The sequence below is a fragment of the Motacilla alba genome, chromosome 27 (genome assembly GCF_015832195.1).
Source record: "Motacilla alba alba isolate MOTALB_02 chromosome 27, Motacilla_alba_V1.0_pri, whole genome shotgun sequence".
Classification (NCBI taxonomy): Eukaryota; Metazoa; Chordata; class Aves; order Passeriformes; family Motacillidae; genus Motacilla; species Motacilla alba.
In genome coordinates, this window is record NC_052042.1 from 1,516,194 (window position 1) to 1,535,840 (window position 19,647).

Consider the following 19,647-nt stretch of genomic DNA (forward strand, 5'->3'; position numbering starts at 1 on the left):
CATTGCACCCACGAGTTAATTTATTACTTTTTAAAGTCTTCCTTTATGTGTTTTTGCCATTGCAGTGTAACTCCTCTGCAGAGGAATGGGCCAACTGCTGTGACAGCAGCAAGGCTTGTTCAGCCCCAGACCCCTCCTGGTCATCTGACACCCCCCAAACAGGGAACCCCCTGCAGACCCACTGCTCCAGGCTCAAATTCCCATCCCATCCCATTCCTTCTGCACAACACAAGATGTCCAGTGCCCACGTGGCAGCTGTTCAGCAGCAGTGGCTGTAACACACTCATCCCTTCAGGAATAGCAGGAGCCAAAAAATCCATCAGGGTTGGCTTAATTAAAAAGGGAGCATGAGATAAGAATGAGGATTCTGTTATAGGCAAAAGGAGCAGGGGATGAATTAAGCCTTTGCAGGCAGCAGTTAACAACACCAAGGGCTATGAGCAGATATCTGCTATCCACAAAAAATCTTGGAGAAATAAAAGAAGAAATTAGCATGGTTGAAATGCAGGGCAGGAAGGATGATTAGGAGCAGGGAGATACACTCCAAAAATTCACCTGCGTCCAAGAACACAAAATAGATTGGTTCAAACTGTAAGAACAGATGAACAAACCAGAATATATTTTACACAAATTAATCAGAAGGAGGAACCCAAGGAGTGTGAGTACCAAGGTCCCCAGGAGGTCCCAGAGGTGGGGGAAGTCCAGCATGGCAGGAGCAGGGAACACCAGGAGCTGCAGAGATGATGGATGACCAAGGTGCAGCAGAACACAGGAAAAAATGAAGAAACAAGGCAATACCAGGGAAACAAAGCCATTTTTCTTGCTGCAGCTTTGTTACAAGCAGGGGGCTGGGGAATGCTTTTTTCAGCCACCCAAACACACAGCTCAAACCAGCAAGTCAACAAAAGGGGGAAATACCAAATGGCAACAGAAATGAGTCTGTGCCACCAGACAGGGGCACAGCTGGCAGCACAGGCTCCTCTGAAAGCTCATCCAGCTCTGGAGAGGCTGGAAGGAGCCATGGCAAAGCAATCAGGGATTTTGTTGTTTGCTGGTTTGGCTTTTTCCAAAGGAGTGATTCTGTCCCAACACTGTGTTTCCTGGACCAAGCAGTGGAAATGAGTGAAAAAAACCCAGCAAGTCCATTGATACAGTGGATAACCTTCCTGGCTTTCTGTGAGCCCTTCCATGAGGCTCCTCACTGACAGCTCACAGCACTCAAGGGTGAGTAAAGACGGGAGAAAGGTGTTGGAAAGATGGGAATCCTGTGGGAGCCTGCCCTGAGCCTGTGCTTTCACAGCATCTGAAATCTGCCATAACCTGAGGGCAAGGGGAAGGTCGAATGGCTGGGTGGGGGCACTCAATCACTGAGGGCTGGCTGGGAGGAGCTGCGGGAGACACCCGGAGCTAAATGAGGGCAAAGCAGAGCAAATGGAACTCCCCAGCAGGGCAGGGATTCCCACTGAGAAAGGGCAAAGTTCACAGGAACTGATGGGCCCCAAACCATCCCTTCCTGACTCAACAGGGATCTTAACAGCCCTTGTTCATCTCACCAAGGACACGGAGAACTGGGAGAGGCTTAAAGGGCAAACCCCATGCCCAGCTGACTGACTGCCCTGGGAGGATGAGCCAACAAACTCTGCTTCCCAGGTAAGGAAAGAAATGCCAGAGATGATGGCAAAAACATGGAGATGATCTAGTGGAAGACAAAGAGAACTGTGTTTTGCCATTTAAAAACTAGGAGGTGAGAGGTGTAATCTAAAATGGAAAAGGGAGGAGGGAGGGAAACAGGGAGGAAGGAGCTCTTCACTTGAGTATCTGAACTGTGGAATTCTTTGTTGATTTAAAAACCAAGAAGACCACACAGAAACCCTGTCAAGAAGACCAGGAGGGTCCTGGGCTGCAGGTTCCTGCAGAATGGGAGCATGTCAAGTTATCAGTACACATTTGTCCTGTGTTGGGCTCTCACTTGGGCATTTACCACTGTCCAGTGTCTCGGGAGACACAACACCAGGTGGACTGGAATGGACCTTCTGATACTCTTCCCTTCACAACCAGTGTGTTGAGATTGGTGCTCTCCACAATTTGAAGATTGAGGCATTCATGGACTGTCTGTCACTGCACATGATCCTTGAGAAGTATAATATTAACAGAAAATAAATGGAACTTGGAGAGGTTGAGGATACAAATGGTGATATTGGGAAGGGCCACTAGAACAGCTGGCACATCTGCACATCCAGATTAGCATTAGACAAACCTGAGGAGGACACCCCATGCTCCAGGAACACAAAATTCTGCCATAAATTCTGCTGGTGGAAGTGTCAACCAGCATTGTCCTGGCTCGTTTGGCCTTCCCCAGGACAAGGGCGCCGGCAGCGCGGAGCAGCCGGGTACACAAAGTAGGACACGACTATTTAGGGCACCACAGCCCCCTAGAGCTTCTCCACATGAAGCCTGAGTGCAGCATGCTCTGCAGGGAGCAGTGGAGCATGAACTGGGCTGAGGGATGGGAGCTGCTCCTAACACATGCACTTTAACTCTTTGCGAACAGCTCTCATCTGTGCGGAACTTTACAGGATCTGCATGGAACCACTGCAGTCTGCAAGGGCAGGGCATGAGATGGAATCAAACCCTTTGTCTTAATCCAAGTTAGAAAAGCCTGGCTCAGAAGGCTCAGGCTTCCCACAGCAGTTCTGGGTGGGACCGAAGAGCTCTGAGGTGCTGGGACGTCTGCAGAGATGCGATGGGGAGAAAAGATAATAATTGCTGAGAGGTAAAGATAATAAGAGAGATGGGGAGAAAAGATAATAATATGCTGAGAGGTTTATGGGTCAGTGTTTTTAAGGCTCTATTGATTTAACTAGAAATTAGCAAGCCAGGCAGATCCATCAGCCCCTCCATAAACATTATTTATGGCAGGATTCCTTGCCTCCCTTTTAGCCTGTGCAGGCAGTTTCTGACAACGCCACCTCCTGCCGAGGAACACTGCAGCTGGCAATGCTGCCCTTTAATGTCTCCTTGCTGGGAGGGGACTCCCAAAGGCAAGGACTTGAGCAGATTTTATTTTTAAATGTTCATTTTATAGCCTCCCATAGCACCTCCTGAAATTCCATCCCCTTCTGCCACTGCACTTAAGGACCACCTGCTCTCTCTGTGGCAGAGCCCCTTCCTCTGGGCACATGTGGGAGCAAGGACAGAACAGAAACCAAACTCTTCTCTCCACATCCTGACCAGACAGCTCCAGAAACCGGACCACTCCCCAGCACCCTACTGCAGAGGATCCCAGACTTCATCCCACCAGTAGGAAGCAGCTTGTATTCAAACAGGAGCCCAGGCCAGGCCCCACACTTGTTTTCATGAGGGTTTTCTCAGAATCTTCCACGTCACCGCGCGGGCACGTGAAATCTGGGTCAACACTGGAATCATGCTCCCTGTCCCCCTCCCCGAGCTCAGGTGCACCTGGCAGGTGTGCATCAGGTGTGCTGCAGCAAAAGGGCATTTAAGGAAAAGTATTATCTGGGAGGAAAAAGTGGTTTTGGTTTACTTTCATCCTGGCCTCTCCTCAGACAGCCCCAGCCAGATCCATTGTTTATCCCGGGCCTCACGGAGGCAGCCTTTAGCACATATCTTACACAACCAGGCTAATTTGGTACTTCTGACCTACATAAAATATTGTGCTGGGGTGGGAGGGAGCAGGGGGGACCAGCACTCTGAGCCATACATTTTAGACAATGTTTCTGAGTAGAGAGACGTCAAACTAGAGGCCCTCATTTGATTACTCTGTGTGAAAGATTCTCAAATTAATCAGGCTGGTGACCATTTTGCAATCTGCTGCCAAGTGAGGAATAAATGAAGCCTTTTAATTCGCCCATTGTAGCCCAGACAAAGCCGGGCGAGGGGCCTGGGTGCTCTGAGGTGCAGTGGGAAACGAGCACGTTCTGCAGCCAATGAGGATGAAAAAAGCCCAAATCACGGTGCTGTAATAATGCAGGAGTGTGAATAATTTCACTGTCACTATGTATTAGAGCAGCCTGGGAAGAACAACACGTGGGCAGAGCCGGCGTATCGATTGGTTCCAGATGACATCATGATATGTCAAGGCACGAGCTCAGGCTCCTTTTATCCCGGAATAAAAGGGATGAGCCACTGGATGTGCTGGAGCTCCCTCTGCCGGGTTCCTCTGCGGCTGGAGCTGCTCCGGCCTCCTCATCTCATGCTCAGTTGCAGTGATTCCAACGCAGCCCCCCCCATAACCCCTTTTCCTCATTCCATTCCACCTCGGAACATGAGGAAGGGACAGAAGAGGACAACAAGGTCTGAGGTCTGTGGGTTACCTTCCTGCTGGAGAAGTGTGCGTGCCTCCCCAGTTTGTTGTTGAGGGCCTCGAGGAACATCTCATCCGTGACTTTCCCCACGTTCATGCAGGCATCGTCCAGAATGGCAATGATCCCTTTGTGCTGCTGCTCCACCAGGTCCACGATGACCTGGTTGTTGAAATAATCAATCTGCAGGAAACAAAGGACAGGGCTGTTGGTGACCTTGGCTGCAGAAATGGGAGGGTACCAGTGCTGGCCACAGCAGCCAGTGTAACAGCAAGGAGCAATCAGCTCTGAATGTGCAGATCTCTGATTCCAGATAAAGCACGCTGCTCTCCTAACACTGAACAGCACAGAAAGTGATTTTTCAAACCTCTCAGATATATCTCAAGACCTCTGCTGCAGAATGCTCTTTAAAATGTCTTTTCCAATTCAGCTGTGTGCAGTCACCACAGTGACACTGCACATCCTGTCCTTGGCATTCTGAAGCGAGTTTGAACAGGAAAACTCAAGGTTTTTACATATTACCATCAACAACTGGAAAAATCTATCAGCACTCGGCACAGAAACCCCCAGTTACGTGTGTGGCATCACAGAGGTGCCACAATAGGTTTCATCACAGACCTGGAGTCCCGTACTTTCCCAAGGAGACACGTGGTGAGGTGACTGGGGAGCTCCTGCCCTGGCCTGATCCCAGCCTGGCAGGACAGCTGGCAGGGACACAGATGTCCCATCGACTGGAGCCTGCATGTGGAACAGCTTCAGGTCCCGCACTTGTGCTGGTACACTGACCTCACACCGACCTCTCCCTCCCCTGCCAAAGCACTCACATGCTTCCAGGGAATTCCCTCTCGCTGGTACTCCTCCTGCTCCTGCTTTAGAACCAGCTGAATGAAGAGCTGCTGCAGCTTTTCATTGCAGTAATTAATGCAGAATTGCTCAAAGCTGCAAAAACATGAGAAGAAAAGGTGATGAGTGTTCTGGGAAAGGCAAAGGCAGAACACTGGGCTTTAGAAGGTGGCTCACCTGTTATTGTCAAATATCTCAAAGCCATAGATATCCAGGACCCCAATGACTGTGTTCTTGCCATGCACTGTGGTGTCGTAGTTCTTCACCTCGATGACATCGTTGATGTGGGTCACAATCCAGCAGAAGAGACGCTCGTAAATGGCCTGCAGGAAACACAGACTGAGGCCTCCTGCCTGCACCTGCCTCAGCTCTTCCCAGAAAATTCCACACAGCTCATTACAGGCCTCCATCAAAGCTGCAGGTCATGTTCTGCTGAAAGTGAGCAGCTACTGACTGAAGCAAATCTATGGAAGTATTTATTTTCTTTCTTCCAAAACTCATTTATACCAAGTTGAAATCCCAGTGAGGTCACTGGGTGCAGCAGTTCCCTAATTTGATTCCAGTCAGCTTTTCAGCTGCCTAATAAGTACCATTCCTGAGAATTATTTAACAATAGTGAAGAGCAAGAGAGAGGTCAGTCACAGAAACTCAACTGAACACAATGACAGGAAAATAATCCTGTTCACCTTTCACAAAGATAATGTTCTGTAGGCAAAGGTGTCTTCAAAGTCTTCATGTTCAAAATGTGCTGTGAAGCTGGGTAAATACATTATCTCAGGAAAAGAAGTCAAGTTAATTATCAATGACCTTCATAACTTCATCCATTCCTCCCTTATACTTTGATTTCTTAGCAGAGGAGGAACAATTGTCACTCCTGCCATCAGTACTCACTTTTCCTGTGGAAGGTGTCCCTGCCTATGGCAGGGGGTTGGAACGAGATGGTATTTAAAGTCCCTTCAACCCAAACCATTCCACGATTCTGAATAAAATTTTTTTTTAAATACCACTTTGTGTTTCCAACATGAATTCTACATGTTACCATTCCACTCTCTACTCTTTGACTTTAACTGCAAAATGAAGCTGAGGATCCCATTTCACAGCAAATTGCTCCCTGTGTGACACATCTGCAGATGCCAGCCCAGCCTGCAGCCCATCCCCTCCTTGGTGTGCCTAGCACTGCTGGCTGTGGGATCTCTGCTGGAAGGGCAGGGATGGGGAGGTGCCACAGACCCCTACAGAACTCAGGAGCCCCAAGGTTCAGAGAGAAATCTACAGCACGTACAGCAAGCCCTGTGCTTATTGACCCACCCAGGAATCCTCCCGGGACTGAGCACTGAAAAATGTGCAGTTCTGGCAGCAATGCCCCCCTTGGGCACCACCGTTCTTTGCTGCACATCCCAACCCGCAGGCAGAGATGTGTCTGGGAGTGTCACACACCTTTGCAAAGGCGTCCCTGCCGTAGGTGGCCTCCTGCTCCGTGTGCTGCTTGTCGATGACGTCCCTGCCCGTGGCCACCGTCCGGAACAGCAGCGCCTTCTCCACCAGCTCGGCCTTGGTGGACAGCAGGTCAGCGATGACCGACACCACCTTGCTGTTCTCGATGATGGGAGTGTCTCCATCCACATAGAACTTCAGGTTCCCCTGCAATCAGCAGCACTTCTCCATCTGCCCTTTACTAACAGGGATCAGCGCACCCCAACTCCATCCATTTTCCACCTGCTATTCCAGGCTGGAAATCTCCTGCCACACTGGAAGGTGGGTCCTGCACATCCACACCCTCAAACCTCCAATGTTAGTGGGAGCAGCGAGGGCTTTCTCAAAGCAAAGCATTCCTGCTCAGTGTTCAGCTCAGCTTTTGGGACAAACAACATCAAACACTTCCCTAGATTTAATCAACCACCATCCCAAGATTCAGAGTCCAGGGATAGGGAACTGCACCATATATTCAAACGCTGGATGTAGCATTTTTCTTCATTGCAGCTCGCCATGAAACCACTGGCTGCAATTCCCCTGGCAGTGCTACTGCCACAGAGGGAATGGGAATGGGAATGGTGTGGGGAAGCTGAGGTCAGTGCCAGTGGGATGGACTGGCAGCACCCCACCACCACAGCTCTGCTCCTGGGTACCTTCTGAGCCAGGATTAAGCAATGACTCCCCTTGGTGATCCACAGCAGAGGGTTGTCCCCCAGCCTGCCTGCATGGCCCCACTCTGCTCTGCCTCTCTTCCCTCCCAGCACTGTCATCCCAAGGAGGAGAAGGAACTGGAGTAAAGTTGCTCTTTGCCACCCTCCTGCCCACCTCTTTCCTCAGGAAACACGAGAGCTGACCTACAGGGACTCCCTGCTACTGTGCAGGGGAGGAGGCTCTGTGGCTCCCAGAAGGATCCACAAGAAGGAAGGATCTCCTCAGCCTCAGAACACAAAGAGTTAAGAGGACTCCTGTGTTTCCCGTGCTCAAGCTTCATCATGAAGTGAAGCAGGATCACCGTGGTGAAGGTGAGTGTGAGGGCACAAAGGGATACAAGCTTCCTATCCCCTCACTGCCAAACCCCAGTTCCTTTTTGAGAACATACAACAGCTCCCAGTACTTAGTGGTATGCCTGGTTTGGGATCTGGAACATACTGGAATACATGTGATCATCATTGCAGTGCCCTGTTCCAGCAAGGACTTTCTCTCACCACTGGAGCTGTGAGCTGGACACCTTCCCAGCCACCAGAGCTTCCAAGGGCTTCTGCAGCAGGAAAACCAGAGCTGCTGGCAGTACAAGCCCTCCAGAGGAACAGCTCAGGGACGGGTTCAGGGATGGATACCCACAGGCAGGGAGCTTACCAGGTGCAGAATGGCTGCCACAATTTTGTAGACAGTTTGAATCTCCTCCTGCTTGAAGCCAATCACCTTCATGGCATCAGCGACTGCCTTGAACTCGGCCCCGTCATTGATGGAACACTGAGGGGAGAGAGAAGTTTGGGGTGGGGGATTTAATGGAAGTCAGCTGTGAGGAAGCAAGGATTTCACAAGCCCGTGGGAAACAAGATGCACTTTGATGTTTCTCAGAGGCAAGACACTGTCACGAGGTCTCCCAGCTTATTCCAATGCCATCTTGCGTGCTTGGACACTGAACCCTGCATTGCACACACGTATTCAGGCAGCAGGAGGCACAGAAATCCACCACAGCACAATAAATTTCCCAGTGGAATTTGCTGAGAAAGAGTTCATAAAAAATCCCAGAAGAACAGGGACAATTTGTGCACTCACAGACCCTCTGAGCAGAGGCTGCAGAGCACCAGCAGGAAACCTCTATTCTCCACCTCTCTCAAGATCAGCCTCTCCCTCTCTCCCTGCAGCCTCCTGGGTTTGTTTTCAATACACATTTTTAAAGAGAACCATCTGGCATGGGAGAAGGTCTCTGTCTTTCTGTACCAAAGTGCATCTCACAAAAGCACCTAGGAAATCAGGGAGCCTTCGCTCTGGACCCTGCTTCAAAGGGACAACACTAGGGACAGCTCCAACTGTATCTGAAGTGTTCAGGATCTTGTTGTCTAAAAACTTTATGGGTTTGTTCCCTTCTTTCCTGCTCAGAGTTCCCCCTTGAGGACAAATCAGACATGAAGACTCAGTGCTTCAGTAACTCAAAGATCTACTGCAAAAAAATGAGTCCTTCTGGCTTTTTGCTCCAGAAGGCAGTTTAAGGTACCCATTATGGAGCATGGAATGTCTGCCACTGGTAACGGGCCAAATATCCACACCTGCACTTATTAATAAATCATTTCATTGCTGTTTATAAGCAGATGCAGCATGCACAGGTATATTTGTATATTTTAAGCAGAACAGAGGTAAATCTTTTCTATGACTCTAAGTACACTCGTGCTTTATCTTGTAGCACCAAAAACCTCATTACAAACAGCACACCAGTGTAACCTTTCCCTATTCATCCCCACTGATCTCAACTTCTACTAGCTCAGCACTGCTTTGAGCATTTCCAGCAGCACTTCCAATGTTAAGCTGTCCCTAGGTCCCTCAGAGCCCTCACCTTGAGCTGTGCCCCAGGGCAGATGTAGCTGTAGGCTGATGCATCCTTCTGGAGGTGCAGAGAACGCAGGAGCTGCTCAGAACCTCCCTGCAGGAGCTGCATGAAGAGAGTTTTAAGAAATGGTGAATGAAAAATATAAAATCTTTCTTTTTTTCTGTCTCTTATTCACCTGCTTGACAAGCAAAATAATGAAAATATGAATTACTGCTGCAGTATCTGGAGCACAATGTGCAAGACACAGGGCCTGCACTGGTGCAGGGCTCTGCCACCACAAATCACTGTCCTTTAGAGTCACAACTGTATAAAACCCAGCCTGAACCCCTCCCAGACCTGTTCACAGCTGTGCCATGCCACAGCTGTGCCTTGGCAAGCACATTGCCCACACAGAGCCTTTTCCTCCTGGAAATGACACATCCATGAGGAAAGTGCTAATATGCCATCATGGAGTACTGAAAAAGTGGAAAAAAAATAAACAAACCTCCCCTTCCCTCAGTGCAGAATCAAGGTTATACTAATAGGCTGACCATATCCCCCAAAGGACCCACAGGGAACCAACACACAATGTGAAAGACATTAAACAACATCTAAAAAACCAAATTACTTCCATATGGACTAAAGGCTTCAAGAGAAAATAGAGGGATTAGGCTTACTGCACATAAAACAGTGAGTCAAAGTCCAGTGTCCTACAATATTTGTTTAGTCAGCTTCCTTTTAAGTTTAGCAATGTGTTAATATGGGACTGGAGGATAGAAAACAATCCATCTTCCCAGGCTCCCTCCCAGCCCAGGCCCCTGTAGAGAACTGAAGAACCCAAGATCACCCAAGATGCTGCAAAAGGGAACCCTCTGCAAAACACAAGAGAGGGTGAAAGCCCTGCGTGCTCTGCCCAAAGTGTCTGGGAAGCTGGGGACAAGCCACTGCTCCAGCAGAGGAACACAAACCTGGTAGAAGGAGTGGAAGCTTCGTTCCCCGGGCTGCTGCACGATCACACGGGACTGGGGAACAAAGCACAGGGCTGGGTGTTAGTGTCCCCTCAGACCAGGACATGCCATCACCAGGACACCCCAAATCCATCCCATCTCACGCTCAGGCTCTTGGGAACACCATCACACACGTGTGACCCTGGAGCTTGAGGTCTGCAGTCAAAAGCACCAGCTTGTGTAACAGCTGCAATGTCCTACTTCCACCCAGGAATCCCATGTGGGAACCACAGGGTTGCTTTCATGGAAGAGTCAAATAAAAAACATCATTTTAGTTTTAGGATTATTTAATCACTGGAAATGAAAACCAGGACTCTGTGACTACAGATAAATGCTCAGGGCCTGGTGGTCACCACTCCTACACCCCCAGGACAGGCTGCCCACTGCATCCACAGTACAAGGGAATGCTCTGCTCTGACACAAGGGCCCTGTTTTAGGCAACTGTAGCTCCATTCCAGAATCCTCATTCCAGACCAGAGTAAAACAGCACAGAAGGGTTAAATGCAGCAGACATTCAGTCAACAAGCAATGTGTCCTTATTTCATGCTACGAGTTTGAACTATGAAGAGTGATGGGAGCTGTGTTGGGGAGGTTTAGGTTGGTTTTCAGGGAAAGGTTCTTCCCCCAGAGGGTGCTGGCACTGCCCAGGCTCCCTGGGGAATGGTCCCAGCCCTGAGGCTGCCAGAGCTCCAGGAGGGTTTGGACAGCGCTGCCAGGGGTGCCCAGGGTGGGATTGTTGGGGTGTCTGGGCAGGGCCAGGGGTTGGTCTCGGTGGGTCCCTTCCAAGCCAGGATATTCCATGATTTGATGTGTTCCTGCTGCAAAGCCACTGTCTGTCACTGCTTGCATTTGGGCCAGAGCCTCCACTGCTTTCAAATGGAAACAAATTTAACTCGGGAGAAGTCAAGGATATGAAATAAACAATCAGGATAAATAAATCATCAGGATTTAAGTCACTGCAGCTGTAGTCCCAGCCCTCTTTTTACTTCAAAGTAACCCAAGTTAAATGTTTGGGTTTGTTGTTTTGTTTTTTAAAATAAAGTGTTTGTTCTGAAAATAGACTTCAGGGAAATAAGGGGAGAAGTAAAAAAGAAACACAAACAAAAAAGGGTGTTGGCAGATGTGGTCAAACACATAATCAAAGCCAGACGTGTCTCACTCCAGAGAACTGCTAATGGCTCACGCCTGAGCTCTCCAGTTTTGCATATTCCAATGTTTTCAGACACCACTTAGTGACACGAGAAAAATAATTATGCTCATGATCACTTGGAATATATAAAAACAACACTACCAACAGCTCACCCAAGGCCGTGGCGCTGTTCTAAAATAACACTTCTCAAGCACACTTGCTCCCTACAGCCCTGGAAATCTCCTTCTCCAGGGAGAGCTCAGTGCAAGAATTACAAAGCAGGAGCTGTGCAGAGGGTAAATTGTATCCAAAATAAAAACTGAGATTAAACTTCACACAGCCACACACACAAAATCCTTTGGGTAACACAGCCCCATTGCTGCTGAGCTCTGGAAGTCGTGATGCTCCAGGAACAGGGCACTGCCAGCACTGCAGTGGCTTTCCTGACTCCTGAGCAAAACTTCAGCCCTGGATTTATTTTCTGTGCCCTCATTCTTCACCTGCTGCACATGTCTGAAAGGAAAACTGTCTACTGACAAAGCCCAGATTGCAAAAGTAATTCCAGCAAAGGCTGCAACCCTAGAAGGGAGAGCGCCTTACCTTTTCTAGCAGGTAATTATTGATGTGCCCACCTATGGGGTCTCCCTTGAAATCAAAGTTGATGTCCATGTACTTTCCAAACCGGCTGGAATTGTCATTGCGGTTCGTTTTGGCGTTGCCAAAGGCCTCCAACACACAGTTGGATTTCAGCAGGATGTTCTTCACTCTGCAGCAGGGATGGAGGGATGGAAAAGGGTAACACTTCAACACTCACACCACAGGATTTTTTTTTTCACAGCCATTTCTCCAGAAGAATTCAATGATAGCAGTGGTGCTCTTTGATGGCAGATTTGGGCAGGTGTGAATGACATCAGCAATCCCATGGGAAATCAGCTGGGAGCTGTCAGCAACGCTCCTCAGAGGAAGCAAATGCTCTTTGGTTCAAAGACCAGACCCCCACCCTGAAATCAGCACCAGAAATTCAGCTTCTATACACATCTGAATTCTAAAACCAATTTTCTGACTCTTTTTCAAGTCGTTTTCAAAAGTTCATTCCGGGTTGGTTTAAGTCTGTTTCTGCAGAAAGCCACATTCTTTGCTCCAAAGCTTTTACTCCAGGACAGAGAGAGGCATTTTGCAATTCAGAATCATGTGAGCCTGGAAGGTCACAGAATACACTCCTTGCCCTCCACATGGTGTTCTAGCCCACCCAAATTTCAGTCAATTTGCCCAAGGAAAAGTGATTTAGAATAATTTAGGTTGGCAAAGACCTCTAAGATCGTTGAGTCCTGCCATTAGATGGCTGATATTGGCTGGATTGTATTTCTAGATGCTGCTTTGATTTTGAAAGTCTGAACTTTCAAAATAAACTTTTCAATGTGATTTCGGCAATTAACACTGCAAAATTCCCAGAGTAAAAGCAGTACCTGAAAAAGTTAAGTATAAATCAGCATGCACAAGAGACCATCTGATAACGTGGTGCTACACAGCCCACAGAAAGAGATCTACAAGCAGGAGAATTTCCCTTCTTTTCCAGCCCAGGCCTTACCTCTCCACCTCAGCCCTCTGCCCGGGGTTGGTGATGGCTGCTATGTACTGCATTATGTATTTACTGGCCTCAGTTTTCCCAGCCCCGCTTTCACCTGGGGGCAGAAACACCACGGTGACCAAACAGATGGAAAGAAAGCAAAACAAATCATTGGACAGAAGACCTCAATTCTACCCCAACAGTGCCTGGGTGGTTTGGTTTTTTCTTTTTAAAGCAATCTTTGTGTGCACTTGGGACGTTTTCTAAACACAGCCACAACCCCGCCTGGCTGCTGCTGCTGCTGGGCTGGCTTTGAGCAATTGTGCTGTGAGATTCCACAGGTCGGGAAAAGGGCTGGCACACAGAGGATCAAAGGAATATTGTTAGAGGAGAAAGCCTGGCCTGCAGCAGCACAAGGGGCCACTGTTCAGCACCCCAGCCCGGGGCTCTCTCCTTTCAGAGCTGCCTGAGCACGGGGACATCAAGGAAACGAAGTGCCAGGATCCAGCCAGGGATCACTCTGGTACCAGCCCTGCTCCCACTGCCGGAGCCATGGCCTTTCCAGTGGAGCAGGGAACAAACAGGGCCAGTCGGGACAGCAACAAAAATCAGCAGCTCCTGAGGAGAGACAAGCCCAGTTCTGCTGATCCCAGTTCTGCTGATCCCAGTTCTGCTGATCCCGGCTCTGCTGATCCCAGGTCACTCTCCGGAGCAGACACAGGGCTCCTGCTCGCATTATCCCTCTGCAGGCACAGATCCAGCTCCTGGCTGGCACCAGCTCTTGAATGAGATAAGAAATAATTGTGCCGATCTCCACACACGGATTGAAATGCAAATGAGCAGCTTTAAGCTTAATGAAGTTTCTTTTATAAAACGCTGTCATTAGCCAAAGCGTTATTCTCCTTCCGCCTGGAATTTCACACAGATCAGATGCTCATCACCATGCAGAGCCCTCCCAGCCCACCTGAGATGACAATGCAGGTGTCCTTGGATCGTCTCTTCATGGCTTTGTAAGCAGCGTCAGCGATGGCGAAGAGGTGGGGAGGCCTCTCGTAGAGCTCCCTGCCCTTGTACTGCTCGATCGTGTCCCTCCCGTAGATGTTCAGGTTCTTGTAAGGATTCATGGAAACAACCACCTCCCCGATAAAGGTGTAAATCCGGCCCTTCTCGAAGCTGCCCAGAGGAGACAAAAGGCAGGAATCAGACAAACGCAGAGGTTCGGGACAGGCGGCTGCCCGGGCCATGGGGGGAACTCCTCCATCCACCACCCAAAGGAAACACGACAGGAAAACCCCGGCTCTGGATGCTCCCCGAGCAGGGATGGCACAGCAACAGAGAGCCGAGGGTACAGGGACAACAGCTCAGGCTTGGAGTTCCACCACCTGCAAAGGACATTTCTGCCTCTGCTTCACTTCCAGATCCATGTGTGGAATTTGCAGTTTCTACAACTGACTATAAGTGAACGTGAGTGTGAGGAGCAAATTTAATCTGCTTCATACAGGGGATTTACAGGCAAATTCTTTTTTCATATTCTGTAGTTGTCCATGGCCCAGCTCAGGCCAGAGGAGCAGAAGTTCTGAAGCCCTCACTGAGAGGCCTAATCACACTTGAAAATAAACAGAGACAGAAGCCCAGGAGGGAATTGCAGCCTCTCAGCTCCAGCAATGAGTCTGTTCTACTGAAAGGCCCTTCGGTATCATCACTGCTGCCACACCAGAGAGGAAAAACTGCAAACAATGTGTGCAAACAACCCTCAACGACACCATTCCTATCCCTACCTGGCTCTTTGATTCTTTCTGCAAACAAAGCAGAAAATAACTTGATGTTATTTTAAAAATAATGTTTAAGTTAGAAAATGTTTCCAAACAAAATCCCATTTTATTGAAAGTTACCTATGAGGAGAACTCAGAATTAACAGCTGAGGAATTTACTCAGCATTTGTTTCTCAGGAGGAGAAAGGACAACAGGTTTAGGGATCAACACACAAACCCTGGATTTCCAGCGCCAATCCCTGAGTGCAGCTGTATTTAAACCTCGGGACATTAGATGGCACCAGAGCCCCTCCACAGAGCCCAGGAGCCTCGAATCCTGACGGACTCCGGCACAAATTCCAGCATTACTTTATTGAATTTATTACCACCCCCATGTGGTGACAGCCCTGACATTTCCTATTGTTCATTTGAGAATTTTCTGCAGCATCTTGGCAGCGTCAGTTTTTAGCAGGTGTAATAAAACTCAAGAAACATCATGCAGCAACCAGCAATCCACTTTCTAAAAGTGTTGGGGCCTCCCACTCCAGCTTCCTCCTGGAACACTGCACTGGGAAGACACGGGAATTGCAAAACATCCTCTTGTTCCTACATCACTTTTAACTTAAGGCGTCCTGATACGCATTTCCCAAAATAATAATGAGCTTAAAATGCAAAGATATTTTACATTTTTGAGTTATAGGCTGCTTGAAAGGTACCAGTAATGTTTTAGAAAAGATAGGTCAACATAATTAGCAATACCAATACCCCTAATTTTAATTTTTTGGGAGATCCTGAACAGGATCTTCCAACGATCCTGTTAGAAGTGCAAAGGGATCAGATACCAGGCTAGGAGCCCACGAGGGACTCTGCATACACAGAGGAGAGCTTGAAAAACCAAATCCACACAACACTGCTGGTATTAAGGAGATCAAGTCACACTGGGGCATCAATATGTAATGGAAACCACAAGGACACCACAATGAGCAGAATCATTTCACCTCCTGGAGATGGACCCCCGAAAAAGGTGAGTTACCCAATGGAGAACACCGAGCCTGCTCTCCCAAGTCCCTGCCCAGCAGCACAGAACTGCTGCTCAAGGCACTGCTGATGCTGCAAATAAAGATCCAGCAGATTGAGGATGAGGTTTTAAGCCCCATGAGCAGCTGGAGGGTTCATGGCCAAAGAGAGGGTGAGGGGGGTTGTTTTAGCTGAGGAGAAATAAAGAAAGGCCATGCCTGCTGCAGCGTCGTGCCAAGCCACCACCACAGCACCCAATACTCTGACCTCTCCCTTAAGTAATGAATTATGTAAACTTGCATTGCCTGAGCCCAGTTTAAGTTTCCTCCCGCCACAGTTCAGCGTCCCTGAGTGAATCATGGAATCGGGGAATGTCCTGAGTGGGAAGGGACCCCCAAGGACCATCCAATCCCACCCCTGGCCTGCCCAGACATCCCAGCAATCCCACCCTGGGCATCCCTGGGAGCGGTGTCCAAAGGCTCCTGGAGCTCTGGCAGCCTCTGGGCTGTGCCCATTCCCTGGGGAGCCTGGGCAGTGCCAGCACCCTCTGCCTCTAAGCAGAACCTGCAGATCTGGCCCTGCAAAGCCCCTGCCCCGGAGGGGTTCCAGCTGGGATGCTGGCACAGGCAGCAGGCTCACATCTCACACAGCAGATCCCACTCTGGGCCTCCAAGCCAAGTTCTAGAAGGTTTTACTGCCTCTGATGAGTTGTGTCTTCAGCTCTGCAGCAAAAGGCAGATGGAGATGAGGGGGAAGAAGGATCTGTCTCCGGGCTTGACGAACAGGCACTTCTCCAGCCTGGCTTTGGGATAGAGACTTTACGAACAAGTGAGGCCCCCATTTACATCTCAGTTATCTTTCTTTCCTAGCACCAGAGTTAAAATTGCAGAGCAGTGCTCAGATGTTCCCACCAGGAGCTCCAGCTCCTCGCCCCTCATTGCCGATAAAGCCCCTTTTCATCCCTGAGCACGGCTCAGCACAGCAGCAGGCCAAGAACAGCAGGGCCTCTTTTCCTGGCTGCAGGGCTCCGGTGGGAGAGCCGGGTTTGCCCTGCCCATGGAGAGCTCAGAAAAGCTTAAGAAAACAACCCGTGAGGGCAGTGCAAATGGGGAGCTTTGAGCTGGGTTAAACCTATGATTCCTCTGCAGGGCAAGGTCACAAAACAAGACCACGAATCCATTTGGTGCTTTTCACAGCCAGCACAGGCATTTTAGTGCTGAGGTGTAACATGTAGAACATGCAGGGGTTTCGCTACTCAAAGCAACAACAGTGCAGTTCCTTGATAAAAATAGTTCCTTAATAAAAGGAACCCCAGGATCCACTCCTGGGGTGACACCGCCAGGGTCAAACCTTGTTTTTTATCTCATGGAAGTCACATCAGCTTGTGCTTCAACAAAAGATTTCTCTGCAATAGCTCCATTTGAATTATTTCTGTAACAATGTCATGGAATCATGGAATACCCTGAGTGGGAACGTATCCCCAAGGATCATCCAGTCCCACCCCTGGCCCTGCCCTGACACCCCAACAATCCCACCCTGTGCACCCCTGGCAGCGCTGTCCAAAGGCTCCTGGAGCTCTGGCAGCCTCGGGGCTGGGACCATTCCCTGGGCAGTGCCAGCACCCTCTGGGGGAAGAACCTTTCCCTGATCTGCATCCCAACTGCCCTGGCACAGCTCCAGCCATTCCCCGTGCCCCGTCCCTGTCGCAGGGAGCAGAGAGCAGAGCTGGCCCCTGGGGAGGAGCTGCAGCCCCAGTGAGTCTCCCTTCAGTCCCCTCTCTCCAGCAGCTCAGCAGCCAAAAAGCAATTCACAGTATTTACTCCTTGTGGATTATTTTGAGCAGGAATATCAGCTCTTTCATGAGAAGTTTTTATTACCTCATTAAAACATCAATTGATAATGAGAAAATAAAAACCAGTGAGTCACAGAATATAAATCATTTTAAGGGAGAGAAATTCTTCTCTTGGCTAGAAGTCCACTAAGGCAAGAAAAACACTTTTATTTTATTTTGTAGTTTTTATTTTTAGGGAAAAGAGTTGGATAGAAAAGGATCTTTTAATCCAGACAAGGTATATTCAAATGCAGTTGCTCCTGGAAAATACGCTGCAGAAATGGGAACACTGAAGCAGAAATCTCCACCACCAGAGAGCACTCTTCAGATTTCCTCCACCTGACAAACACTCCAGTCAAAAATAAAACTGTTCTTACCGAGGAAATGATGCAACTTCAAATGCACTCAGTACAAATAAAGAAAAGTTAGTTGGCAAGACTTGGAACCCACACTCCCAAACAACATCTGCAGGACGGGACCGTTGCACAAAGCCGCCTCAGCGAGCTGGAGCACTCACATCAGACAGGGAATTCCTAATTAATCACTGACATGTAACTCCCCTGCTCCAGAAGCCAAAGAGCCCTTGGGGGAGCACTGCCAGCCCTGAGCACTGGACAAACGGCTCCTCACTAACCCACTCTGCCACTCCATGCCCATCTGTCCAACAACCCAGGGACAGAGCATCTGCTGGAGAAACACAGCACGTCACCAGTTTGCTGTTCCTTTAGGAGAGCTGGAGTGCAGGTATTGGTATTCTGCATCATTTTCTACTGGAAAAAGCCCTTCTCTGGTCCTGAACTGCTCCATTCTCAGCACTGCTCACAGACTGGCAGCACATTCTGCTTTACAGGCACACCATAGCACCCTTAGCAGGTGCTCCCTGAAGCTCCCTGGGCTCAGCCCTTCCTGATGCTCCACAGGTCCCCAGGACAGACCCTGCTCAGTCAGTCACAGCACAGACACCCACTGAGATGGGCTTTCAGTTTGGCTGTGCAGCAGTGCCTTAAAGGAAAGGAAACGTTGAGGAAAAGCAAATAATTCAGGACAGAATCCAGAGTGCTACAGCTCCCTCAGCTGTGCTAGTCAGCAGCAAACCTAGTTCCACTGAAGATTAAGAGAATCAAAACAGGTGGTTTCAAACTATTCTCTGTTTCCAGCTTATTTGTGAACTCCAAAGCACAAAGTGAAATACTGAGTATGGGCACACAGCTTTTTCTTCCTCCTCTGTGCATGGGAAGAATGATCCAGGAGCTGCACATCTCTACTACGTGGAGCAGGGACAATTCCTTTTCCTGTTGTAAAAATCCCACATGGTTTGGGTTACTCTCCCAAATGGGGTAACAAGCCTCAGTTATTTTTTTTTCCCATTAAATATATACATTAAAAGTCCATGACTGGAGGCTTTGAGTCCATTCTCTTTGCATACCCGCAAGGAGACGTTTAATTAAGGCTTGTGTTCGTGAGGAGATGTCCATGGACAGCCAAGGATGGGCCTCTAGGATGCGTTCAGATGGAAGGGAATTCAAGCAGACTTCTGGCCGTGAAACCATATTTACCTGGTTTGTAAGTGCAAGAATTAGTAGCCTGAAGTCACCCAGGGGAACAACCCCATTGTCCTCATGCTCTGGGAAGTGAGTGACTTTCCTAAAGCAAAGTTCCCTCTGTGCCTCAGGTACTTGGGCCTTTTCTGTGTGATACCAGGTCTCTACTGAGAGTTCAGTGGTGCTTAAAGACTTTATTTTATGTAAATCTCAAAGCAAATTCAGCTGTCAAGCAGGACTTCAAGCCTTTGAGTAAACTGTTCATAAACTGTCTCACAGCGAATCAGCCTCCCACAAGAGCACTCAGATAAACAGGATTTGCATTGGCAGAACTATGGCTAAAATATTTCTGCTGCTCTTGGAAAAACAGACCAAAAAACTGTCCAGTCAGTATAACCTCCCTGCACCAGGAAAATGATCCAAGTCTGTCCTGATCATGAATATGCATGTCTACAATATTCTAAATACGCATGCCTACAAGGTTCTGATCCACCCCGAGGGCCAGGAAAACTGCAATTAAATTCATGTCGGGTGCAGGTGAGATTTTTGCCTGCAGCTGGCCTGCACGGCCTCGGTGTTCAGATGCTGCCAGTTGAACAAAATAGGAAATGCCATTTGGAGCACGTTCTGCACCAC

At 48.9% G+C, this 19,647-nt stretch overlaps 1 protein-coding gene across 1 annotated transcript in view; it reads right to left on the reverse strand.

Annotated features, from left to right (window-relative positions):
• MYO1D (myosin ID) overlaps positions 1-19,647 on the reverse strand; it is a 157,790-nt gene that overhangs the window by 108,015 nt on the left and 30,128 nt on the right. The window contains exons 2-11 of the mRNA XM_038162881.1: positions 13,836-14,044; positions 12,893-12,986; positions 11,905-12,070; positions 10,137-10,190; positions 9,196-9,291; positions 7,995-8,111; positions 6,603-6,806; positions 5,343-5,488; positions 5,147-5,261; positions 4,335-4,505 (exon numbers count right to left, since the gene is read on the reverse strand). Of these exons, the coding sequence (XP_038018809.1) occupies positions 4,335-4,505; positions 5,147-5,261; positions 5,343-5,488; positions 6,603-6,806; positions 7,995-8,111; positions 9,196-9,291; positions 10,137-10,190; positions 11,905-12,070; positions 12,893-12,986; positions 13,836-14,044 (1,372 nt within the window). The remainder of the gene's footprint in view (positions 1-4,334; positions 4,506-5,146; positions 5,262-5,342; positions 5,489-6,602; positions 6,807-7,994; positions 8,112-9,195; positions 9,292-10,136; positions 10,191-11,904; positions 12,071-12,892; positions 12,987-13,835; positions 14,045-19,647) is intronic.